Source organism: Dipodomys merriami, unplaced genomic scaffold, assembly GCF_024711535.1.
Source record: "Dipodomys merriami isolate MVZ:Mamm:240054 unplaced genomic scaffold, mDipMer1.0.p SCAF_15, whole genome shotgun sequence".
In the NCBI taxonomy this organism is placed as follows: Eukaryota; Metazoa; Chordata; class Mammalia; order Rodentia; family Heteromyidae; genus Dipodomys; species Dipodomys merriami.
In genome coordinates, this window is record NW_027202826.1 from 30686888 (window position 1) to 30714067 (window position 27180).

The 27180-nt window shown below is 40.3% G+C and overlaps 1 protein-coding gene across 1 annotated transcript; it reads left to right on the forward strand.

Annotated features, from left to right (window-relative positions):
- Positions 1–692: 692 nt before the first annotated feature.
- On the forward strand, positions 693–19390 carry LOC138826740 (rho GTPase-activating protein 20-like). The gene is made up of 13 exons (XM_070021981.1): positions 693–946; positions 1405–1554; positions 2190–2231; positions 2999–3083; positions 5087–5164; positions 5663–5729; positions 6245–6427; positions 8185–8340; positions 10591–10751; positions 16157–16266; positions 17006–17195; positions 18563–18644; positions 19288–19390. The coding sequence occupies exons 1-12, from the start codon at positions 693–695 to the stop codon at positions 18632–18634; spliced, it is 1548 nt and encodes a 515-aa protein (XP_069878082.1). The 3' UTR covers positions 18635–18644; positions 19288–19390.
- Positions 19391–27180: the final 7790 nt, after the last annotated feature.

Genomic DNA, 27180 nt, shown 5'->3' on the forward strand with positions numbered 1-27180 from the left:
AGTGCCCAGGCCTAGAGTTCTGGCCCCTGACAGGACCCTCCCTAACACCCCCCACAAAAAAATAAACATGGAATATCCTGTTGATCTATTAGGAAGGGTGGAGTCTGGATAGTCCTTGTAGGGAAGCACAGAGTTGCCTCTGCCGGATCCATTTCAATGCTGAGGGTGTTTAGATACAGAATTTGCTAGGTCAGCTTGGGACTAGTGACTCACCCCTGTAATTCTAGCTACTCAGAATGCTAGATCTGAAGACTGTGGTTCAAAGCCAGCCCAGGCAAAAAAGTCCATGAAACTCTGAGATCCAGGAGTCTACTCACAATAGTCCTGATGTGATGTTGTGCCTCAGGTGGAGAGTGGTAGACTTGGGCAAAAGAAACCAGAGACAGAGCCCAGACCCAGAGCTCAACTCTAATATTATCCAAAAAAAAATAAAAACGATAATAGAATTTGGTAGGTCTCCTTTGCTCTTTCATTTCACCTAACTCCCTGCTTCTTAATAGCTTCCTTACTTCCTCTTCTTAAACAGTAGAGTACGCTTCCTGCCTGCTTCTATGCCCATCCCTTTCAGTGGAAGAAGTCCAAGGCTCTGTTTCTATATCTGCCTGCAACCATTTTCAGAATGACCTACTTTTCTGCTTGCTTTTGAGCCACAAAGTGCCTTGCATGTTAGTTCCCAAGTGTCAGTTGAGGAAATGTTGCATTGTGCACCACGAAAGTTGGGCATAAAGCTGTATCCCATGCTGGAGCACCGACTGTGCTGTGGTGTTGCTGTGCAGCAGAAGAGCAATCATCCTGAGCAGAAAAGTCAGGAGGACAGACCTTTGTCCCTGGAGAAGCCCTGCAGAACCCTGCTCATCCACAGCCCGGTGCAGATGCAAAAAGGATGCAAGAGGAAGAAGCAGCATCTCTTCCTCTTCACTGACTTATTACTTGTGACTAATGCCAAGTACGTATGGACTGCTCCCTGTCATGCTCAGCACAAATGCTTCACACTAGCAAATGACATTTAGATATCTGCATTTAATCCACAGGTGCTTTGTCAATTTTGTATTCCAAAGTTCAGATACTTTGTTTATTTCTCCCATGTTCATGAAGCTCCTGTGTTGTGTAATGGTTGGGAATATTTTCAACAATGAAGACACCACCTGGCATGCTGTTGATCCTCTAGTCACAGCACATAGATTTTTGAGGCAGAAACTAGAGTTAGGGTCCAGGCTACACTATATATGAAGGCCAGGTCTCAAACACTCATAACACAACATAATCAAGAAAGTGATAGATAGATAATCTTGTATGAGGAGTTCAAAATTATGAAACAAGAGAGAATAGTATGGTAGAGTATCTAGTTCTTGACACGACACATCTAAGATAACTAAGAGAGATGGTGTTTGTTGCCCTTTTTAGGTATCAGAAATGCTTCAAGATTAAAACTGTGGTCCCACTGCGTGCCCTGTGGATGGCTGACTGTGGGGTCAATTTGGACAAAGGTGGTGATCACTCCAGAAAGTCCCTTCTTTTGGGCTGGCCCCTTGAGAACTTCAAGGCCACCTTTGGGTAAGACTAACCACTGCACCCTGAAAGCAGCAGGGAAATAGCAAAAGAGTTATCCTTCATTAATCACTTAGCTATGTCAGATATCATTCCTAATGACTTTCAGTAACCTTCAGCATTGTTCCTAGTAATGTCAAATGAGTTCTCTAGGTTCTAATAAAATGTAGTAGAATTCAGGAAATTCTCTAAGGAAGTAAAACTGTCAAACCCTTTTCATTTTCCCTGTTTATTCCTTGGAAATGCATACTGTTGATTCCATGTAAATGCCATGTTTCTTCTGGGTGCCTTGATCTGAATGATTATTTTGTAAAGTATTGGAAAAGCACATCCAGCTCTGTCAGTTTTATCCAAGGAGAAATGGAAGGTAGCCCTAGTGTGAGATTGAAGTATGGTCAGGAGGCTTGCATCACACAGTGGCAGGGATTCCATTCAATCCATTTTTCTTCTACAGCAGTCTGCCTCACATTACAGTAAGATCACCCTTATAAGGCCAAGAATCCATCAAACTCCAATTATGAGTAGGATCAGTTCTGGATTTGCTTGGACATCAATGAATTGATAGTACTTTTACCTCTAATGAGTGTAAAGACATTGTATATGAGATGTAATTTAATATTGTCTCTGCTTTTATTTTGCAGTTCTTGTGAACAAAAAGAAAAATGGATCCGTTTTCTGCAAAGGTATTAAGCAAGTGCTTTTATTTAATTTTTAGTTTGTTAGGGAATGGGTACCTGAAAACCAATATCTTCAATACATTCTGCCCCATTTTCTATGGAAATTTTTTGCCATGGCTGCAGTTCTAAATCATAAACAGTCTTTATTTTTAAAGACATTCAGGACATCCACCCGAAATCTCCCTTCATTGTATTGATGAACTTGAGCTAAAATTTTCTGAAAATATATACAGGTTATCAGGCACCAGTGTCTCAATCCTATTATCCCACTGCTCAGGATGCTGAGATATAAGGACTGCAGGTTGAAGCCATTCTGCGTAAGATAGTCAAGAGACACTTATCTCCACTTAACTGTCAAAAGAGCCAGAAGTGGTGCTGTGGCTACAGTGTTAGTGTCACGGCCTGCAGCAGAGAAACGGTACACAGACATTGAGTGCAAGGGCCACGTTTGACCCCATCTATATTCCCGAGTTCCATTGAGCTAGCTCAGAGCCACTGTTGCTTTTAGTTGTCCAGGCAGGCTTCGGCCCTCCCATCTAGATGGTGAAGTTTGAAACACTGAATATGATGCCTTCCCAAAGGTCACCTTCCAGAATAATGTTTTCTTTCAAATCCTATTTCCCAACAATGCTATTGTGTTGATTAAAATCTATAATGGCTCCATAAGTGTTTATAAACGATGAAATACAGATTGAAAAATATCAACATTAAAGATGGATTTGAAAAAAAAGTTACCAGCTAATAATTGTGCTACTCTGGGTTGAATGAATCAGGTATATCAACCTTGCAAAGGAGGAAGAAGATGAGGATAGCATTCCTCTTCAGATCTTCACCCATGAAGTTAAGAACAATCACTTTGTAAGTGTTATGTAGGATAAAGTGGAAATTTATAGTTACATGCTTACGCTAGAAAGGTGGGAGATTTTTATAAATTATCAATGGTAAGGAAACTTTTAAGAACAATGAGAGGAAGAAATTTAAGAATTTAAGAAAGGTCAAAATTGAGAGATGAGCTTGATTTACTTATATCTACAAATATAAAGATTAGAGCAATGAGTCTAGGTCAGTACTCTATGTTCTGAACAATTATCTTCCACTTGGAACAATTTAGTTTTCTGTTCATTGTATCATAGCTTCCTGTATATGAAGTAGAGCTGTGGGCTCAAAGTGCTAGAGCACTAGCCACATACAAAAAGATGTCAGAGAAGGACTCCAAGGCATGAATTCAGGCCCCATATCCAACATTCACAACAACAAAAGCAAAAGCAATAACACAAAAGGAATGTCCTTTAAAAAATTGCTTTATCATGTGGACATGTATGACTTTCATTTATTAAATACATGTTTACCTTATAGTAAGGATCTTTATTCACTTTCTTTAGCTAACATGTATAAATTTTTTTTTTTTTTATCGTTCGTGGGGCTTGTACTCTGGGCCTGGGTACTGTCCCTCAGCTCTTCAGCTCAAGGCAAGCACTCTACCACTTGAGCTACAGCCCCACTTCCGGTTTTCTGGTGGTTTTTTTATTGGAGATAGGAGTCTCACGGTCTCTCTTGCCCGGGCTGGCTTAGAACCGCGATCCTCAGATCTCAGCCTCCTGAGTAGCTAGGATTACAGGCGTGAGTCACCAGCGACCGGCAACATGTATAAATTTTGAAGGAAATTTTCACATTTAATATACATGAATTATCACAGTTTTATTGTTATCAAGGTCAATTTTATCAATAAGTGGGGATAGTCTTCCTGGAATAAGCGTACTTCTTATGTTATTTTTTATTTATATTTGGAGTGGTTATCATGAATTCCATTTGTTTTTGTGGAATTCCTAAATGATGGAACAATGCCAAATATTATAAAGAAGGTCAGATTCTGTTACCTCAATTTTCTTATGTAGAAACATTTAACCTAAGTTTTAAGATATTTTTTTCCTCTATAAGTTGTTCTAAGACATTGTCAGCCTACATGACTACTTCTGAAGAGTAATGGTATTCTTTATATCTATACTCTCTCTTCTTTACTAAATTTCAGTATTGTGTGTTTATTTACATAGGCACATGTTCATCATATAAGTACACATGTGTCCATATACATACACAAGTTAGTATTGAGAGGGGAAAGCAGAAGGACACAACATTACTAAGTGGATGCTAGTAAATGTCTTGAAAATGATTGATCTGTTTCAAGTTCCATAGTCATCACTGGAGGGAGAGAAGGCTGCATGGTTCTCAGTGGATAACACAGACTTGTCTGTACCTGACTCACTGCAATAGCAAAAATGCTTAGAGAACAATCTGTTAGCTCAGCACTACATGATAAAAGTGGGCTTTACTGAGGTCTAAGTTTCCTGAAGTAAAGATTGCAGGTGCATGTCATTTCTCCTGAAGAGCTGAGTATCTGCCTATTGATTGATAATCAGCTTGTGGGAAGGCTCCATATTCATGCTTGTGGGTCCAGGGCAGCTCTGTGGTACCATGTCCTACCTAACAAGGTTCCTATTTGACCTTGTCTCTTGAAAGACATTTCACTGAATTTTAGGCCTTCACAATTTTCCCCTCTCAATATATTAATGGTTTTCCAGTACCTTTTGTTCTCCATATGCTCTGGTGTCTCTTCAGCTGTCATTCAGATTTGACCTATGTGCAGTTTGTTTCCATGTGTCTGAGGTGTTTTCTCCTGGCTTCAGGTTATACAAATAAATAAAGAAACAGTTCTACTCAAGGCTTTGTGCACTATACAGTTGTCGCCTTTAAATACCTGAAATCACATTTTGCTTGACTCATCAGGAAACTAATTGGTGATAATTATACAATGATACTGTTTGTTTTCTTAATATGTACCTTTTTTCACATATGTTTTATAGCCAATAACTGTCTTAGCAAAAAACTCAGATACAGTGAAGGATGTTATCAGAAAGTCACTCTCCAACATTGGAATAAAAGTAAGTGATCTGTAAGGTCTTTTAAAATTAAAAACCTATTTCTTAATGGAGATGAATAGATTATGCTCATGTGTGTCCTACTGTGCTACTAACATCGGTCTTCTCCTGGCCTCAAGATTGAGAACCTGCAGGCAGCTGGACTTGAGATGAATCTATATTTGGGTTCTTACAATCTCATTCTTAATGTCATGCCAAGTGCAATTGAACACACAAGGAAGTTGATATATAATTTGTACCTGCTAACTCCATATATTTCTGTTATATATAAAAGTCTATCTATGATGAGCTAGTGTAATACTCTGAGTAAGAAAGTTTCAGGATAGGCAGGTGTGGCTGATGTCTGTAGTCCTAGCTACTCAGGAAGCCAGCCCATCACTAACCCCCTAAAAGACAAAAGCAGAGCTTTCCTTGTTAGACACACAGCTGTGTAAGGCTCTGTGTCCTTCTGAGGTCGACTGTGAGTGGCTTTGTGTGACACTCAGTCCTTCTCTCCCCCAGGGCTCCGAGAATGACTACCAGTTGTGGCTCCATTCTGAAAATGAAGAAGTTCCCTTTGTCTTCATTGGTAAGTATCAAAGAAAGTTTCAAATGGGAGGGAATGGCGTCAAAGTTGGATTTCTAATTCTCCAATACTGATTCTTTAAGAGTTAAGCTTAATATTACTAAGGGTAACTATTGCCTATACAATTAGATTGTACGTTTTTCAATAAATGCTGAGCAGACACCACTTGATTTGTGTGTGTGTGTGTGTGTGTGTGTGTGTGTGTGTGTGTGTGTGTGTGTGTCTGTAGGTTCATTTCTTCATGTGGCAAATCTTGGTTTGAGGAGAAAACTAGGTAGTTGGCTTTATTCACTTGAAGTATAGCATTTTTGGATGATATTGGCCAAGACGTCTTCCATTCCTGAACGATTTGTTGAGTAGTAACTGCTTTGTACCACTACATAAAGATAAGAAACATGAGCTTTCTTGATTAAAATAAGGGGTTTTGTTTTCATGAAGTAGAAAGCAGATTGGAAATTCATTGTCAAAATCTGGGCTCCTATTCCAATGAAAGTCCCTGCTGCGTTTTCTCACCATAGGGCATGAAAATCCCTATGTGATTAAAATGAGTCAGTATGGAGAGACTGCATACCAGCCACGAGGACCAAGGCCACATGAGACTCACACTGCTCAGAGTCCTATCCTGGAGCAGTGCTATCTAGCCACAGGAGGCCGGTTCATTCTGAAGTCAAGGCAGCCAGCCCAGGGCCAGCAACTTAACGGTGAGTCCTCTCACTTCTATATGGTTACATAGTTCTCTATCTTCTGTACAATTCAGGACCTCTACGGTCTCTTAAAGCATTTGACATGCATAAAAAACACATTTAAGTAAATGGAAGCAGGGTACATATGGCTCAAGCTGTAATTCCAGCTACTGAGGAGGCTGCGAACAGATTATCTCAAAGTAAAGTCAGTGTGCAAAGGAAAGTCCTGAGAGTCTTATTTCCAAATGTCCATGAAAAAGCTGGAATAGAACTCTGGTTCTGACGTAAAGGGCTCCTTTGGAAGAGAATGCTCATGTCAGGCACAAGGCTCCAGAGATCACTAGGTAGCCTGTGGGAGGACATAAAGAGAAGAAAAGATGTCAACATCCTCCAAAGTTTCTGGAGAATATTCAATGTATACAGCAAGCTTGAATTAGAGTTTTTTCCTTAGGTGAAAACTAGAATGTGACTAGAGTCACCCAAAAGGAAAACATTTGCATTTTTTTGGTCAGTTGTGGGGCTTGAACTCTGGGACTGGGCTCTATCCTTCAGGTCTTCAACTCAAGACGAACACTCTAGCACTTGCCCAAGAGTGCCACTTCCAGTTTTCTGGTGATTTTTTGAAGAAAAGAGCCTCACCAACTTTCCAGCCAGGGTTGGCTTTGAACCACCAACCTCAGATTACAAGCTCTTGAGTAGCTAAGCAGAGAACAGTGGAAGACAACCACAGTTTCCCTCATTGGCAATAATTAGTATATGTCTAGGGTAATTTTATCAGATGAGCAGAACCAAAAATCTGTGTAATATGACTATATAAGATGATGTTAAGGGAAATGAACACCAAGATGTGAACAGAAGTGGTCTTTCTTTGTTGTTGTTATTTTCCATGTACAATGAGATTAGTGTTTCCTTTGTATGTTCGTCCCTCTATGGTATATCCCTTGGGGTCACTGTGGATGAATTTGACACTGTGCACCTTCTATAAATTTATCTACTTTGGGGAGGGTATGGAAATAACAAGGACACAGGTTGACCCACTTCAAGAATGTTACTGAAAAGATACTTGGAAATAAAATTTATAATGTTTTGGAGAGAGGAATGGAGCAGGAGAGGGAGAGAAGAAACAGTTGGAGAGCAACAAAGGAAGATTTAACAATTCTTGCCAAGAAATGGACCTTGCTCATGTAACTAACACCTTTGTACATTATCTTTATTCTATATGTATATGAACATGTATACACATATATGAAGAGCATGACAAAAAAAGAAATGTACTCATTGTCTTACTCATGTAATTGTAAACCCTCTTTACGATATCTTCACAACTATATTAAAGTAAAAAAACCCCACAAACAAAGGTCCAGAAAACTCGTAGTCTTTCACCTGGCAGGCACGCTGTGTGAAAAGGGGAGATAACCTGATACAGGAAGTGATCAATGGGACACATGCAGAAATTCAAATTGGAGGAGAATGGCTCTCAATGTGAATGGTTATAAAACTCCACTGGAATGGTAGCTTTCCCTTTCAAAAGACAAAGATACACCGGACAGCCCTACTTCAACTCAGGAACTTTGTAGGTGCAAGAGAGCTGGCCACAATAATCAGAAAGATAAACTGTGTGCGCTCAGGCCCCTAGCCATAACCAACAGTTTACTGATTTGGGCAAAGACTCAATAGTAAAGGGAATTAAGCCATTAGAGAATGTGGATAATTTGACACAGAAGCTTAGGTTCTAGGAAATTAAAGTGATCCCTTGAAAACTTTTGCTTCTTTAGAGTCAGAGCAGAAGAAAGAAAGAAGGGGAAGATCTTTCATCAACTGGCTTTTTGGGTGGGGGTCCAGCACAGCCAAGGAGAACAGACCCCTGAAATCTTCACGTGTAAAGTCAAGACTGCTCTTTGGGACTTCCCTGGAGGCTGCTTGTAAGGATGGTAATCTACCCTCCCCTCTTCTGGTAGGTCCCAGTTTGGTATCTGCTGCCCTCCTGAGGAGAGGAACCTCCTGAGTGTGCAGGGGAGGGAGAGGAGTGTTCTCATGGAGCCCCAGGTCCAATTCAGCAAAGCATCAGACAATGGGTGGGGGTGCTTTGTTACTATTGCTACAAGATATAAACATGTCACAATGTACAATTCCCTAAGTCAAGCCCAACAGGTAAGTATTCCCTTCAGTGGGGGACTGGTACACCAGAAGCCTCATTGCCTGCTGCAGAATTGTAGTTCCAGGCACTGTGCATGTGAAGCTGTGAGTCTCCCTCCTTCATGCTCCCTTCCAGCTTTATTCTTCCAACTTGCAAATGTCTCCAGTCACATACATAGACATTCCTCAGACATTCCTCAGTCTAGTTATTTACATATATTAGACAAGATCATATTTTAATAGTTCCTAGCATCAGAAAAGCACACTGGTGGTTGTTGGTTTTCAGAGAGGAGGATGGACAGATAGTGTTTAAAAGATCTGTCCTTTCTATGGAGGAAAATGGACAAGTTCTGAGGAAGCTGGTCACACAGTATTGTGTTTGTACTGAAGGCCAATGGACTGTGTGCTTTAAACTGGCTACAATGGTGACTCTTAGGTGATGTATGCAAAAAGGAAAAGAAAGATATTACTTTGCTTTCATTTGGTTGAAAAAGAAGCTTCAACCTCTAAGAGAAACCAACAAAATCAAAGTGACAAGGTAGAGTATCATTGAAAAACCATTGATATTGTTTTCACTGTTTCTTCCTGGTATATTAACCAGGCAACAATGGGTCACACCTGTAATCCTAGCTCCACAGAAGTGTGAGATTGAGTGTGACATCTGAGATTTCTGCTCCATAGCTAGCCCAGACTGGAATGTTCATGAGACTCTTGTTTTTAATGAAGCACTGAAAAACCAGAAGCAGAACTTCAGCTGAAGTTTTAGGCCAAAACCTGAGCATCAGAGTTTATTAACAGCACTCAAGACATGACTTCAAAGCTTCAGGACATTCATACATGCACACACAAAATCCTAATTTACTATAGTGTATGTGTGAGGATTGGATGAATGGATGTCTATCATGTGTACAATCACTAACACATGATGGGAATTTTCCCTTGGATGCAACAGAGAATGCCCTGGTCTCACATTGTACCCAGAAATTTAAGGAGGCAGATAGGATCACCCTAGTTCTAATCTCACATTTAGAAAAATAATAGAAAATCCAAAAATGGACATACTGCTGTAGGAAGGATGTACATTATTATAATCACAGGTCATTGGGACACCAGAACCTGGAAGACTAAAATTTCAGGCCAGCACAGGAGGAAATGTCCACTGATTACTATTCCAAAATATCTAGCAAAAAGGAGGGATGGGAAGTGATGGGAAGGGGAAACAAAGGAGGAGGCTACAATACTTGACAAGAAATGTACTCATGACCTTGCCCATGTAATTGTAATCCCTGTGTACAGTATTTTCACACTAAAAAAATAAACTAAAATAAAGAAGTTTGGGTCAGAGGAAACAAAGGCAGCCTGGCTAGTGGGCGTTGGAACTTAACAGGGGACATATGTGAACGTAAGAAGGAAGGAAGGAGGGAAGGAAGGAAAGGAGAAGAGGACAGAAAAGATGGAGGGAAGGACCAAAAGAGTGAATAAAGGATTGAGGGAGGGAAAGGGCTTAGGGCTTCAGAAGGGACTGTGTCCAAGGTCACACTACAAGTCCTCAACTCTGAAAACAGGGGACACCAAAATAGAACCAAAGAGAGCAAGGCCCCAGTGATGAATACAATCAGGGAAAACTTTCTAATGGACTAAGTATGAATGTGATGTGAAGAATCTAGCAACTACAGAATTTATAAATGGGAAATTAAAAGAGAAGAAATGCACAGGAAGCTAGCATTCTTGGGAAGGTGTGAGGGGACAGGTGTGTAAGAAGGAGGTTGGGCCAGCCGAAGCTGGAAGCATTAAGTAGAAGTTTTAGCAGTCAGTTCATTACACAGACAAATCCATTCACTGTTCAATGTTTCTGAGTCTGACCCTAGAATAAAAGAACAACAACAAAATATATTTCCAACAAAAAAACATAATTATTAATGAGGTCACCTACCTTGAGCACTGGAGCCTTGCACACTTAAACATCTTACTTAGAGAAATGTGAGGTGGTGCTCTGTACCATTTGACATGGAGGACCCAGGCTTTCTTTCCTCTCCTCCACACAGGAGATGATTTCCTTCCTCAGTCAGGAGGGGCGGCTCAGCGAGGGCATCTTCAGAAATCAGGCAGCGTCAAAGCCTTCAGAGCCCTCAAAGAAAAACTCATGTCTGGAGCCCGAGTGGACCTGCACCAGGAATCCGTGTTTGTGGTCGCCTCAGTGTTAAAGGTAGGACACAGCCAGCATCACCCAGGGAGGCAGCTTCACTGTGAGCCCACAGCACTGCATCACCAGCACCACAATCACCCAAGAACCACGAGGGGCCTCACACATCAAGCATGTGGGAAATGAAAAGACACATGTCTGTGTGTTCTGTCTGTTTACTTTGTCTTCTCACCTCAGCTCCTCTCATCTTCCGACCTGAACACCCATGCCCAATGTGACTAATGAGTGATCTGATTTACTGTATCACTGTAAATCGCCATGACAATACAACTATGAGCACCAACAAGTCCTGCTACATATTTGCCAAACAAGCACCCAGCACTGCCTTCTTTAAGGAAGGTTGCACAAAGGCACAAAATGATATAGAATTTGTAAACATTCATAACCAATGGTGAAGGCCCGAATGAGTCCCATCATGATTTGCCAGGCCAGCAGAGCCAGCTCATGCCACCATTCCTGCCCATCTCCAATACCTTTACAGGAAAGTTGGTGTGGATATGCAGACGCTCCTCTACTCTCAGTATCCTCCATCTGCACCTTTTCTTCTGTTTATCTTTCTTCCCATACATCCCACTATTATACTTACCTAAAAAGTCATTTCTTACCACATTACCCATAAATTTGATCATTAAATTGAATTAAGCAGCCCAAACATCTGTGCTCTCTGAAAATTCACCTGAGTTTCACCATCAGTACGTAAAGTTTGAAATGATACAGGTAGATTACAAATATCTTTATGCTTGTAGAAGGAAGTATTCAATAGACAACCAATACATCTATACATTTTGCTCTTTTTGAACAGCACTACAGAAAAATCATGGGAGAATGATTAAGAATGGCTTTATAAAAATAATTTTGTTCTCACTTGCTCTAGGCCTTTTTTATGTCCTTTCATTGTTGGTGTAGACATCAGCCATGCTAATAATTTTCAGCCAGGAAGATAGGCATGCATTACTGTTCATGAAATCACAATTTTGGTACTGCCCACTTGAAACTCACTTCACTGCCTAGCCAGAGGTAGACTAGTGAATCTCAGCTTCTCTGGTCTTGCTCTTGGTGATAACATGACAGATGCATACAGAGTTCTACTAACCCAGCCTGGAGATGAATATAAGCTCAGAACCATGATGAATGTACCATGGAGCCATTTCGAGAATGTTCACACAACACCCAACTCTGTGGGCATTTTTCCCCTTTGTGTCATGTTGTATATATACATTTTAATAGGCCACGTTATGGGATCAACAATTAGTGATCAGTTGTTCAAAATGATCTTGTGGGAGAAGCTTACATGTGCAGGTCACTAACCTTGAGATTCAAAGGTCTAAAGTTGTCAACATCCAAATTCTTTTTTTTTTAATTTGGAAGGTACTGTACAGAGGAGTTATGGATATGTTTCTTATCAAGCATTGTTGCCTCCTCCTTTGTTTCCCCTTCCCATCACTTCCCATCTCCCTCCCACCCCAATTCCAAACATACATACATACACACATGCACCCATACAGACACGCAAGCACGTGCAACACACTCACACGCATGTGTTCACACACACCTACACACACACACACACACACACACACACACACACAAACACATCTTGCGCCACAGTTGTACAGTTCCTTTCAACATAATGTCTTGTACATCTCTCTGTGGCAATGGGTCCACTTGTATCCCTGTTTAAAGAATTTGTTTTTTTCCTTTGCCCTACACAAGGTATACCAACATCAAATACAGTGAAAACGGGGCTTGTTCCATTGGACAGGGACATACAGAGCAACAAAAACATATAACTATATTAGAAACAATTGCAAGAAAGAAAAAACATTTGAGTCCTTATCTTGGGGTTCATTTCGCCTAATTTCAACGTATCTGACCATTTCTGCTTGTCTCAGATATATGCTGGTTATTGCAAATAAGGGAAACCATGGGACCTATGTTTCTTTGGGCCTGGCTTACTTCACTTAATGTATTTTTTTCCAAGTCTTTCACTTTCCTAACTAATGGGGCAATATCATTCTTTCTGATGGAGGCATAGAATTCCATTGTGTATATATCAAACATTTCCTTGATCCTTTCATTTACTGAGGGGCATCTGGGTTGGTTCCATATCTTAGCTATGGTAAATAATGGTGCAATAAGTATAGTTGTGCTGATAGCTTTAATATGGTCTTATTTGTGATCATTTGGGTAAATGCCCAAAAGTAAGATTGTTGGGTCATTTTAAATTTTAGATATGAGACCCTTGTCCATTGTATGGATGGTGAAGATCTTCTCCCAATCTGTGGGCTTTCTATTAATCATGCTAAGTATGTCCTTTGCCATTCAGAATTTCTGTAATTTAATGCAATCCCATTTGCATGAATTCCCAACCTCTCTTTGATTTGTTGGGTTTCTGTGTCTCTATTAAGAAAATTTCAGCCTATACCAAGGAGACCAAGGGTTTCTCTTATTCCATACTGTAATGTTTTCAGAGTACTCTGAGGTCTTTGATCCATTTGGAGTTGATTCTGGTGCAGTGTGGTATATAAGGATCTAGCTTTAGTTTTCTACAAGTGATTAACCAATTTTCCTAGCACCATTTACTGGAGAGGCTGTCTTTCTTCCATTCTATTTTTTAACTCTCTTATTGAAGATTAAGTGGCTATAGGTCTGTGGGTTCATTTCTGGCTTTTCCATTCTATTCCATTAGTCGTGAAGTCTCTTCTTGTGCCAGTACCAAGCTGTTTGATTTGTATGGCTTTTTAGTAGAGTTCGAAATTTGATATTGATATTCCTCCAGCACTGGTGTTTCTGTTGAGGATTGTTTTGCTATTCTGGGTCTTTTATTGTTCCATATGAATTTTTGGATTGCCTCTTCTATTTCCTCAAGAATGAGGTTGGAATGTTGTTAGGTATTGGATTGAATTTGTTGATAGCTTTGGGAAGAATAGCCATTTTCATGATGTTGATCTTTCCAATCCAGGAGCATGGGAGTTTTTGCCACTTTCTAAGTTCTGCTTTGTCTATAAGTCTCCATCATAGAGTTCCTTCACTTCTTTGGTTAAGTTAATTCCTAGGTATTTTTTTGGGAGAGGGCTATTAGTAATGGAGTTGCTTTCCTGATTTCAGGTGTGCTTTTCTCATTGATCCCATACAGAAAAGCCATTGATTTTTTTTATTTTTAATTGTGAAAATACTGTACAGAGGGGTTACAATTACATGGGCAGGATAATGCGTACATTTCTTATCAAGCATTGCAGCCTCCTCCTTTGTTTACCCTTCACATCCCTTTCCAGCATCCCTCCCCACCCCCACAACCAATCTTCCCCCCCCCGGCCACCCGCACCAACTTTGTAAAGCTCCTTTTTGACATGACTACTTGTACTTCTCATTGTTGCAACAGGTCCACCTGTATCCTTAAACGACATGTTTTTCCCCATCTCCTCCACAAGTTATACTGACATCAAATATAGTGAAAGCAGGAGTTATACTGTGGGGGAGGGACATACAAAACAACAAAGAAATAATCTTATAAATGCATTAGAAACAATTGCATGAAAAAAACATTAAAATACATATCTAAGGGTTCATTTTCCTAACATCACATTATCTGACCTTTTCTGCTTGACTCATACATATCTAGATATTGCAAATAAGGGAATCCATGGGACCTACGTTTCTTTGGGCCTGGCTTACTTCACTTAATATAATTTTTTCCAAGTTTTTCCATTTCTTCACAAATGGAGCAATGTCATTCTTTCTGGTGGAGGCATAGAATTCCATTGTGTATATATACCACATTTTCTTGATCCATTCATCTACTGAGGGGCATCTGGGTTGGTTCCATATCTTAGCTATGGTAAATAAGGCTGCAATAAACATAGTTGTGCTGGTAGCCATGTTAACCTTTCCAATCCAGGAGCATGGGAGGTTTTGCCATTTTCTAAGTTCTGTTTGGATTTCCTTTAAAAGATTTTAAAGTTTTCTTCATAGCGGTCTTTCACTTCTTTGATTAAGTTAATTCCTAGGTATTTTATTTTTTGTGGGGCTATTATAAATGGAGTTGCTTTCCTAATTTCAGCCACACTTTTCTCATTGTTGGCATACGGAAAAGCCATTGTTTTGGGGGGGGTTAATTTAATACCCTGCTACTTTCCTGAAGTTTTGAATCAGCTTGAGTAATTTGGGAGTGGTGTCTATGGGATTCTTTAAATACAAGATCATGTCATCTGCAAAGAGGGAGAGTTTTATTTCTTCTTTCCCTATTTGGATCCCCTTTATGTCTGCATCTTGTCTTATTGCTGTAGCTAGGCATTCTAATACTAGATTGAAGAGAAGTAGAGAGAGTGGACATCCTTGTCTCGTTCCTGAGTTAAGAGGAAATGTCTTTAGTTTTTCAACATTAAGTATAATGCTGGCTGTAGGTTTGTCATATACAGCCTTTATTGTATTGAGGAATGTTCCCTGGATTCGTAATTTTTCCAAAACCTTCAGTATAAAGGGGGTAACAGTGAAATTCTTATTGATGCATGTTGATGAGGATGGACAAGTGCTTTTACCCAACAGGCTGAAAGGAACCTAATATAGGTACTGTTCATGAATATAAAAGGAAAGGTAACTAACTGGTACTCACAGGTGTAAGATGATGTATTTCATTCATTGCAGAGTGTTGGGGAATTTTAAGCCAAAATTCAGAACTAACATACTGTATACCTAGTCCTTCCCAAAAGATATGTACAGAAGTATTTATTTCACAAAAAACACTACTTGTTCAATTAAAACTGCAAAGAAACAGGTGAAATGTGTGGGCCTATTTCTGCTCAGCAATAGGATTTAGAACCACTGCATACCCAGCCTTGTCCTTTAGAGTAGATTGTTCCAGTCAAGTAGCAGTTTTCAGAGAAAAGGGAGATGGGTCCTCACTCCCACAGTACCTAATGCAGGTGGGTGTTTGAGAATTGTCTTAAACTAGGCACTGTTCACTTAGTTCTTTTGAGGTTCCTGTCTCTTGTTTTCCATTCTGGTTTGTGGTGTGTGGGAGTACTTTTTAATTGAGAGGGCATTCCTGTCAGGAAGGGGTGTAGCCTGTTATGAAACAGAGTCTGTTCCTTGAGAAATGAAGCGATCCTCTTCTTTCAGTTTGAAGCACATATAGCACTTGCATGTTTCCAAATACCTGTTTCTAAGTTTTCTTCACCAGGTCCCTAATCCTTCCTGCCTCAGCAGCACTGCCATGCTCTGCTTTGTGCTTCCTGTTCAGGTGGGGAGGCTGCTGGCCCCTGTCTATGTGGGAAGTGAAGAGAGGGCAGTGTAGGTCACAGATTCACTCATTGAGAAGGGATGAGGGTCAGTATATTTCTTCCATCTCCATGTTATAATTGTATGACATATTTTGTTCCATCAGAATATCCTGCTTTTTTCTCTGGAAGGAATATCTTCGCAATGTGCAAGGAGGTGTGTTTCACACTGGCATGTATGAGACATGGCTTATGATCATGGATGAAGACCTTGAAGAGGAGAAAATCATTCTGGCCCAGAGGTAGGATTCAGGAAATGAGTCTGCTCTGGGTAGGATTCAAAAATCTAATGTTTCCACTCTTAGGGAAACCAGCCTCATGGTGTAGAGAGTTTAAGGTGCTGAAATAATTGTGAGTCGGGTAAAATATTCATTTGGTCTCATCCATGCAAGACTTCATAGAGACAGGCAATTATAATCTGTGTATGAATGAGTTTTTTCCTGTGGTATTGTTTGCATAGCTTCTTTCCCATGTATACATAAGGAAAGTCAACACTGATGGATAGCAGATTATACTGATGGACCCATGTAGGGAGGGCAAGATCTCAGCTTGGTCAAATACTAACATAAACATCAAAGTCTATATAGCTTCAATGAAATTTTTTATATTCATTTTTTCTTGGAATGAGTCTCTCATTATAGTATGTACTTTGGGATGTGATCACTAAACCTGACTTCATCATTGCCATTTCAGAGATAATTTAATTGTTTATTTTTCAGGAAGATTTTTGTTGAGTACAATGTGAACCAATACAATGTTTATTTTAAAAGACACTATCTTTCTATTGATCTAAATACATCTGTTCCAAGATAATGAGTAGTGTAGTCAACTCAAGGATAGATTTTATGCAGTAGGTTAAAGTATATCCTTCTCGATTTATACTTTCAATTAGTTCAGTCCAACTGATAGAAAAGGCACTTTGTGTGTGTAGAATCTGCTACAAGTAATTGCTTACCTGAAAGTGTGTTTTTCTGAGTTAAGTCTTTTAGAAATGCTGCCCAGAGTCAACCAACTGCTGCTGAAACATCTGTTTGGAATGTTAAGCCAAATCCACCAGAATTGCTTCCTAAACCTGATGACCGCCTACAACCTAGCTGTGTGCACAGCCCCAAGCTTGATGTTCCCGCCCCCTGATGCCAGGGCAGGATTTGATATGCAACTCATGAGAAAGGTAATGGCCTCTCCTAGCTTCATCCTGACAAGCAGAGTGGCTGGTTGGATCTGGAAAGGCATGCCTGACAGCCCAGGATTTAAGGACACAATGGACTGCAGACCTCAGGAAAAGAGGTGTTCACCCTATCTGTGGTGAGGTTTACAAACATGTGCAGCAAGGAGAAAGCAGCAGTGTGATCCTTTCTCTTTCCCTTCAGTATAGAGGAGTGGAGGCTGACCAAACCCTAGGGAAGAAAGGAGGATGACAATGGTGACAATGAGTCCAACCACCAACGTTCTGCACTCTTCTTGCCATTGTGAATCTGTGATCTTGGGATGGTTTTCAAGTTAGTGTTTTCCTCTGTAGAGTGGAGGTGGAGATCCTGCCCAGTGCTCTGTTCAGGTCCAGACACTTACCCTTAAGAAAGGGATTAATCCATGAAGGCTAGGATCTCTGTCCTATGCATAGGCTCCCTCTGTCAGTTGTTTTCAATTAGAGAAATATTGGTCCCTGTTGATAAGTCATCAGAATCTTGTTAGTAAAGAGTATCATCTAATAACTTGCACTGATCTAGTCCATAGAGTGAGACAGAGAGATGAGAGGAACAGACTAGAATCCTTCAGTATTCTCTGAGCTCAGCTCCTTATGATTACCTCCCACTAATGAAAGGTTTGCAACTTTTCCTCCCAAATGGATCTACCTGAAGGGAAACATTCTTCAGGGTCTTTTGAGAGAGGCCTAATATATAAACTATACATAGTATTCCTCATTCACTACACAAAATAGAAACTAGTGAACTATTCTAAAATGTCTCCACATAAACAGAGGGTATATGAGACCAGGGCAGTTGCCAGGCTCACCCTGCCACAGGGTTGAGGCCCAGCAGTGTGGAGCAGGGATTGCAGCTGCATGACACAGAGCTCCTCTGCAGGGGCTCTTCCTTCCCCACAGCTCCACACACAAGCTGGCCTGAGTTTAAGGCAGGGCACTTTGGAAGGGAATTTCAGGGGTTCATTCTATTCAATTATTTTCTTTTAAATATTACTATATACAACTGCAGGGAAAACAAACTATTTAGAGGTATAACAATGATGGTATAAAGAAGATATAATTTTGGATATTACAAAGACGTTGGCAGTTAAGCAAAGTGACTCACTGTGCCTCTCGTCCATTCATTGTGTTTCAAGCTCTGGTCTATAAACACCATCCATAGTTTGTAAATTATGTCTCTGACAAAAGTGGCTTATACATCGCTTCTAATTTAAATTCTGAGTTTCTCCCCACATTCCTCAAGCCTCTGTGTGTTTGCTCCAAGAATCACAGATCAGAGGATTCATAACTGCCAGATGACAAGAGTAGTCTATGTGTCTCTTTTTGTGTTACAGGTTGCCCTGGTGCAGTTTTTGATTGAAAATACTCCCAGAATCTTTGCCAAAGACTTCACTCCCATTTCTTAGGAGAGTCCAGGTACTGTGGAAATGTGAGGTGGCCTCAGGAAGCAGGAACAATTTAAATGAACAGTTGAACTGCCCTTGGGGACGAGCAGCAGGGAGGCTGCCCAGACTTGGGAGATGCTTTAGGCCATGGCTAATGCAGAAGATTCTGTCCTAAAGGGAATGGTGCAGGCCAGGTCACCACCTCTTTCTCTTCCCAAAGGTGATCACAGCTCATTACCCTGTCAGAAGACCAAAGCCATGGCCGTGTCTGTTTTCAACGGGCAATCAAATTGTGCAATCTCACAATTAGTTTCTTTCAGCTCTCAAATCAAGCAGGATCATGTCAGAATCTGAGGATTCCTGTCAGATAATTTGTGAAAAATTAATTTTCCCAATTGAATAAATTTAATGGAGGTTTCTTAGAAAATCCAGGTCTGATTTGTTAATGGTAGCTAAGTATAGTTTCTTCCCCAGGGTTCATCTCAGAAATTGAGCTTAGATTCAGAACCTCAGGATTTCTATCACATATTTCTATTTTGCCCTTTCATGTTTTTTGTGGTGTTTATCTCATTGCTTTGAGAAAGTCTTTAGAGTAGTTGTATTTGTCAGGATTTGAGAGAAGAATTGGAGACCATTCATAGCAAGATTTCTTGTTTTCTTCTTGTTTCTTTTAGACTGACAATGAAGTTATGATTGTGTGAGCACCACTGAAGACAAGCTCACCTTCTTTTGCCTCCCACTTCCTCTTCCCATCTTTCCAAATGTAAAGACATACCTATCCCCATAGTACGCTAAGTTTTTCACTTATATTGTTTTGTCTTATGCTAATTGTTGATATAATAAAATGAAAACAGGATTCTGTGTGTTGGCCAGTCATGTTCTTGGTTCATCCGCATATTGGGTTGAGGGTGTTGGCTCAGCGGGCAGTTGTTCTGGTTCAACCAGTGACATGTGTGTTGCTATATCTGCTGCCCATAGACTGGGGCTGACACAGGCATTTATACTTTGTGCCGGCTCTGGTTGGTTTCCACATGTTCTAGAAGGAGCTGAGTCTGAAGACAGATACTTTCCTAGAATCAAAGTGGGCAAAAGATTATTCAAGCTTCTGTTCTCTTCCTGTCACTCTGACCACACTCAAGGGTCCTACATCCAAGCCAGGAGTCAATGTAGCTAAAGACTGTGGAGGGGCATCCAAGACAAACTCTAATGTCAAAAGACAAGATAATGATGGTTATTATGCTGGGTTGTTCCAGTCGGTGAAAAGTCCTGAAAATACATATGCAAGCAGCATCACTACTACATACGTTATATTTCTACCCATCAGTCTTGAGTTCTCCATTCTTCAAGACAGCTTTCCCAAAGTTGTATTTCCTAGAAGGGCTGAGGGAGATCATCGCAGAGTAGAAGCTATTTGTGGAATAGGGCAGATATTTTTCCCTAAAGGAAACCTTGCCTACTCCAACTTAACCCTTAAAGAGGTGAGACAATGTCTTCAGGAATAGATGTCTCAACAGAAAAGGGTTGGAGAAAGCCCTCATAGCTGCTTATTCTTTAAAAATATTCATTTGCCTGAGTAACTGGGATCCAATCACAATATGAAGAGTTAGGGGAGAAATTAGTGGTAAAGTCTGAAAAGAAGCCTGGCAATGGGGCTCATGTCTATAATCACAGTTAATGGAGAGACTGAGATCTGAGGTTTGGCCTTACAAGCCAGTCCTGGGAGTTAAGGCCATGATTCCTCCATCGCCTATTAAGGGCAGTCACCAGTGCTACACCGTGAGCCGAAGCTCAATATGCATGTGTTCACACACACACACACACACACACACACACACACACACACACACTCACCCGGAATGATATAAAACTATGAGACATGCTATGCATATGTTGCATTCTTCTAAATCATTATAAAAGGAAGAAGCCATCACAGACTAAAAACACGCAAAGATCTGAAATTAAATAAAGTTTACATCATAACAGCGGTCAGGAAATTATCTTCATCCAAGGTGGTAATGCACATCACAAGGAGGAACACTGGATCTGAGTGACATATATCCTTGGAAGAGCCTCACACACCAACTGTTTTGTATGAGACAAGAAACAGATCATCTCATCGACACAAGTGTGCACAGACAAGGTCCAGAGGGTCATCTCTTCTCCCCCAGCTCCACATTCTCACCAGTGTCTGCGCTCAACACAGACATGCTCCCGTCAACAAGGAAAGTCTGACTTCCACTGGTTAAAAATATAGAATCAAATTAGAACTGTACTTTTGAAAAATAAACGAGAGAATATTCATTATCTCCTAGCATCAGTTTTGACTTCCATAGTACAGTAAGTCTCCTGTTTTGGTAGACTTATTTCACATGATTTGATGAAACATGATTGAAGAAGCAAAAGAAATTTCAGAAACAAAAGTTTTATATTTCCACACCTGTATCAGGCAGCTCATTTACAGCACAGCGGCTGAATCTTTATTTACGTATCACAGTGTGGCCTGTTGTTTTCCTGGACCCAATATTGTGAAAACCTGCCTCCATTAAAGCAAATGTAAACATACTTTCAAAAATTACAAAGCAAATAGTTTATTGTATTCCATTCATGCATTATCTTGTATCTTATTACAACTTTCCCTATTCAAATAATGAAATGCTTTAGGGTGTTTTGGGGACATTCCAACATTTATGAAAATAAATAAGTCATTGAGAAACACTTCCGGACCAAACCCTGTGTGATTTAAATTACAGGTCATCGTGCTCCTTTTGGTAGAAGTTCACTAATGATCTTGCACATAGCACAACTGTGCCTCTATTTTATCAATTTGCTCATCTTTTGAAAATATTCTTTGGATTCCCGTGTGTTTGTGTGTGTGTGTGTGTGTGTGTGTGTGTGTGTGTGTGTGTGTGTGTGTGTGTGTGTTGGTCTACAATTTTTTTTAATCTTTTCTCATCCTTCATAAATCTTAGTGGATTTGTTAATTTTGTATGTTCATGTGTGGGTGTGTGTTTGTGTGTATGTGTGTGTGTGTGTGAAAGAGAGACACACAGAGAGAGAGAGAGAGAGAGAGAGAGAGAGAGAGAGAGAGAGAGAGAGAGAGAGAGAGAGAGAGAGAGAGAGAGAGGGAGAGAGAGAGAGAGAGAGGGGAGAGAGAAAAAAAGAGAAAAAAGAGAGACTGCGTGTGCTAGTGGGTTCATGTCCTCGGGCTTGAACACTATTCCTGTCTCTGAGCTTTATCACTGAAGGACAGCAGTATACCACTTAAGCCACAGCTCCAATTTCAGATTTTTTCATAGCTAACTGGAGATAAGAGTCTCCAAGTCTTCCACACCCAGGATGGCTTCTTACCTTGATGCTGAGATGTCAACATGCTGAGTAGCTAGAAATTTAGGCTTAAGCCACCTTGGCTCAGTAGAGTTCTGGAATTTTTTAGATCCCTTTTAAGAGCATCTACAATGAATCCTACCAGTGTATCTGACTCATGTTCTCCCTTTCCTGATGTAGATATTTGATTTAGGTGAGACACAGTTCACCACTCTCTGGAAAACAAGTATTTTCCTGTTACCTTCTCCAATGTTAACATTTTGTTACTACTGGTGGAACAGAAGTTAGATGCCCAAATGGTCGGTATTATATGGTCAGGGCAGGCTGTCTGAGTTATGGAAATGTCCCTGTGAACTCCATTACTTTGTACAATAAACATGTTGTAATAACAATGTGGAAGTGGATAGAGACATGTGACAATCCACATACTCTCAAATTTAGCTTGGGTCTGGGGGGCTTTAATGAAGTCTGGAGGGGCTGATGAATTTGAATCTCTGTCTTCTACTTACCACTCTGGGAAAGTTGCCCCTTTTCTACCTTCATTTAATTTCTCCAATCAAACAAAGGTTTTGTTTTGTTTGTTTTTAGGCATGGTGACTGGATCCATGGCCTGGCTAGACAGGCGTTCTACACTATGCACCTGACAAGAAGCATATGCATGCAAGGATTCTGAGAGGCTTAAAGGCCTGCGGAGTGTGGATGAGAGGTTCCCATCCCTGCTGTGTGCAGATCCCAAGAGCAGATCATTTGTAATAAGCCCAAATGGAAGCAACACAGAATCCTCCATGGGCACAAGGTCAAACAGCCTGTCCTGGGTCATTGAAGAAAGTTATCTGAGAGCATGTAAATAATGAAAGGAACTTGCTAAACGTGTGGATGAAAAGAGGTCTGAGTAATAAAAAGAGTGTATTCTATGAATGTATGGAAAACCAAAATGAAACTCTTGCCAATTAGTTTCTAGCTAATTGAAAAGAGAAATAAGTGGGTGTCAGTATCTCTCCTAGAATTCCATCTACTCAGGCGGCTAAAGTCTAAGTGTGATGGTTTAAGGCACAACTGGTCAAGGATTTCTGGCAGAGACTATGAGCTTCAATAAACAACAACAAAAACAACAACTACACAAAGCTAGAAATGCAGTTGTGGCTCAAGTGGTTAGAGTGCTAGCCTTGAGCAAATAAGTATATCCTTATCCTTTAGATGTTGGGAGGACTTATGGGAAAAAGAAAAAAAGGTAACCTGCACAGAAAGGAACTCTGTGAATTCTGGGCATGTGTGGAGATGCCTGAAGGAAGGTATCTTTGAATTACACATTAAATGCGTGCTCTATTAACAGAACAATGTAACATTTCATTCATGAAATGCATTGTCTCCCTAGGAAAGATTCTATAGACAAATTTGCTCATCCTTCCATAGCCTTCAGTGGATTTCTGGATTGTGTGTGTATGGATAGATGTCTTGTCTTCAACTCAGGGCCTGGCTCTGAGATTTATTGCTTGAAGCAAGTGCTCTACCCCTTGAGCCATAGCTACACTTTAGGGTTTTTTTGTTGTGGTTTTCTTTTTTGTTTTTTAAGGAATAGGTCTAGAACTCGGAGGTGGGGAGTTGTCACTGGGTAATTTTGCTGAAGGCTAGGACTTAACGAGTTGATTCACAGCACCATTTCCAGGGTTTGATGCAACTAATTGGAGATAAGAGTCTCAAACACTTTCCTGCCAAGGCTGGCTTCAAATCTGGATCCTCAGATCTCAGCCCCTTGAGTAGCTAGGATTACAGGCATGAGCCAACACCGGCACCTGGCAACTGGCTTTCTTGGTTGTTCACCAGAGATAAAAGTCTCAAAATCTTCCTCATCCAGGCTGGCTTTGTGTCAAGATGCTCAGACCTCAGTGTGCTGAGTAGTTGAAATTAACATTATAGGCTTCAACCACCTGCATTCAGCTGATTTGTGGATTTTCTCCTCCCTTTCAAGACCATCTCCATTGCATTCTGGGGTGGTTTCTGGCATGTTTCCTCTGTATACCCATGTAGATAGGTGATTTGGTTAGGTGAGACTCATTCCACCCTCTTTGTTAAGACACATATTTTCTATGATATTATCTCCCAAATCAGCAGTTCTATTTAGCACACTTTCAGTGAACCTCAGTCAATTGTCTGAACACATTAAAGGAGAATTCCACAAACAAACAATGCATAGTTGGTAAATTGCACAGAATCTGAGCAGTGTGCTGAACCTCACTGTCTCTGCAGTGCCATGTGTACCAGAATGTGAATCGTTCCTCACCCAGGGCACCTCATCCAGCCACCCAGCCTTTAGTCCCTTAGAAGCCCTCCTGTCACTAGGTCACAAACTGTTTGGCAGTTTCTCAAAGGGTCTGTGTTCCTGACCTGCTTCACGTGAGGAGACGATGGCACTACAGCTCTACAGAAAGGGCAAAGAGGGGCCAGAAAGCACTCCTTTATGTGGAAGGTGAGAGCAAGTGAGACATTATGAGTCTGCTCTCCATCACATACTTTCATCAGGATACAATATGATGAGTGCTCTAATCTATTCTTAATGTCCTAGGGCTCTGAATGTACAGTAAGCTTTAGTAAAGGTGTGCATAGGAACGACCATGCTAACTATGTGCATATGCACTGTATTTGTGGGTGGGTCTATATAATTTATATAATAGAATGTACAATGTTATATATTCTATTTTATACCATGTGAGCTCTGCACCAAGACTTTGCTCATACTTGCAACAGCAGGATTAATGCTGCCATTTAAATGTCACCCAGTAAATACATTCTTAAGGGAAACTCAGCATTCAGTTATAGTCAAGGTAATGTCTGGAAAAGATCTATTAAAATGAAGGAAGCCTTTCCTATTTGTCAGTTTACATCCATGAATCCATCCTAGTGTATTTTTTATTTTTATTTTTATCATGAAAAATTGTACAGAGGGGTTACATGGGCAAGATCATGATTACATTTATTATCAAGCATTGTAGCCTCCTCCTTTGTTTCCCCTTCCCTTCCTTTCCAAGACTCTCCCGCCCACACCATGCCTCCCCTTTCCCCACACCAAAGTTGTAAAGTTCATTTTTGCCATGAAAACGTGTACTCCTCATTGTTGCAATGGGTCCACCTGTATCCTTATTAAAACGACTTGTTTTTCCCCATCCGCTCCACTAATTATACCGACATCAAATACAGTGAAAGAAGGGGTTATACTGTACGGGAGGGACATACAAAGCAACAAAGAAATAATCATATAAATGTGTTAGAAACAAATGCATGAAAGAAAAAAACATTTAAATACATATCTTAGGGTTCATTTTCCTAACGTCAACTTATCTGACCTTTCTGCTTGACTCATACATATACTAACTATTGCAAATGAGGGAAACTATGGGACCTTTGATTCTTTGGGCCTGGCTTATTTCACTTACTACAATTTTCTCCAAGTCTTTCCATTACCTAACAAATGGGGCAATGTCATTCTTTCTGATGGATGCATAGAATTCCATTGTGTATATATACCACAGAACCCTTTTCATCCATACTTTTAGCGAGTGCCTTTCACTATTTTCATCCTCTCAGATAATTTTCCTCAATGACCCAGGAGAAGCTGTTTGATATTGTGCCCAGGGAGGATTCTGTGTTGCTTCCATTATTTTTTTTTATTACAAATGAACTGCTCTTTGGATCTGCACACAGCAGGGATGGGAACCTCTCATCCACATTCCCCACCTTGAAGCCTCTCAGAATCCTTGCAAGCATATGCTTCTTGTCAGGTGCATCGTGTAGAACACCTGACTAGCCAGGCCATGGATGCAGTCACCATGCCTCAAAACAAACAAACAAAAACCTTGTTTGATTGGAGAAATTAAAAGAAGGTATAAGAAGGGCAACTTTCCCAGAGTGGTAAGTAGAAGACAGAAATTCAAATTCATCAGCCCCTCCAGCCTTCATTTAAAGCCTCTCACAACCAAACTAAATTTGAGGGAGAATGTGGATGTCACATGCAGAGTCTCTATCCACTTCCATATTGTTATGACAACATGTTTATTGTAAAAAGTAATGGAGTTCACGGGGATATTTCCATAAATCTGACAGCCTGCCCTGACCAAATAATACCTACCATTTGGGTATCTAACTTCCTTTCCACCAGTAGTAACTGCATTATATTGACAAAATGTTAACATTGGAGGTCACAGGAAAATACATGTTTTCCAGAGAGTGGTAAACTGTCTCACCTAAATCAAATATCTACATTAGCAAAGAAAGAACAGAAGTCAGATACACTTATAGGCTGCACTGTAGATGCTCTTGAAAGGGATATAAAAAAAATGCAGAACTCTACTGAGCCAAGGTGGTTTAAGCCAATATTTCTAGTTTCTCAGCATGTTGACATCTGAGCATCAGGGTAAGAAGCCAGTCTGGATGTGGAAGACGTGGAGACTCTTATCTAAGTTATCTACCAAAAAACCTGAAAGTGGAGCTGAGGTTTCATGGTAGACTGTTGTCTTTGTGATAAAGCTCAGAGACAGCAATAGTCCCTGTGTTCAAGGCCAAGGACATGAACGCACTTGCACACTCAGTCTCTCTCTCTCTCTCTCTCTCTCTCTCTCTCTCTCTCTCTCTCTCTCTCTCTCTCTCTCTCTCTCTCTCTGTGTCTTTCTCTCACACACACACATACACACACACATACACACAGACACATATGAACATACAAAATGAAGAAATCTACTAAAGAATTCTGAAGAATAAGCAAAGTGTTAAAAAAAAACCTGTAGAATAACACACACACAAATATGGGAATTCAAAGAAAATTTGCAAAATGTGAGCAAATCGGTAAAATAGAGGCATAGTTGTGATATGTTCAACATCATTACTGAACTTCTACCAAAAGGAGTATAATGACCTGTAATTAAAAACACAGAGGGGTTCTTCCTGAAATGTTTCTCTATGACTTTTCATTTTCATGCCTGTTAGAATGTCCCCAAAATACCCGAAAGCATTTCCTTATTTGATTAGGGAAAGTTGTAACAAGTTCCAAATTGATGCATGAATGGAATACAATTAACAAAAGTATGTGCTTTGTAATGTTTGAAAGTATGTTTACATTTCCCTAATATTTGATTTAATGGAGGCAGGTTTTCACAAAATTGAGTCCAGGAAAACAGTAGGGCACACTGTGATGTGTAAATAAAGCTTTAGCTGCAGTGCAGTAAATTAGCTGCCTGCTACAGGTGTGGAAA

What these genes read in the sequence shown, in the direction of transcription:
- LOC138826740 (XM_070021981.1), top strand. Translation starts at nt 693, where the DNA reads ATGTTGCATTGTGCACCACGAAAGTTGGGCATAAAGCTGTATCCCATG. An exon ending in TCTCCAACATTGGAATAAAA is followed by an intron (nt 5,165 to 5,662) that starts GTAAGTGATCTG and finishes TCTCTCCCCCAG; the next exon opens with GGCTCCGAGAATGACTACCA. An exon ending in CCAGGGCCAGCAACTTAACG is followed by an intron (nt 6,428 to 8,184) that starts GTGAGTCCTCTC and finishes TTGCTTCTTTAG; the next exon opens with AGTCAGAGCAGAAGAAAGAA.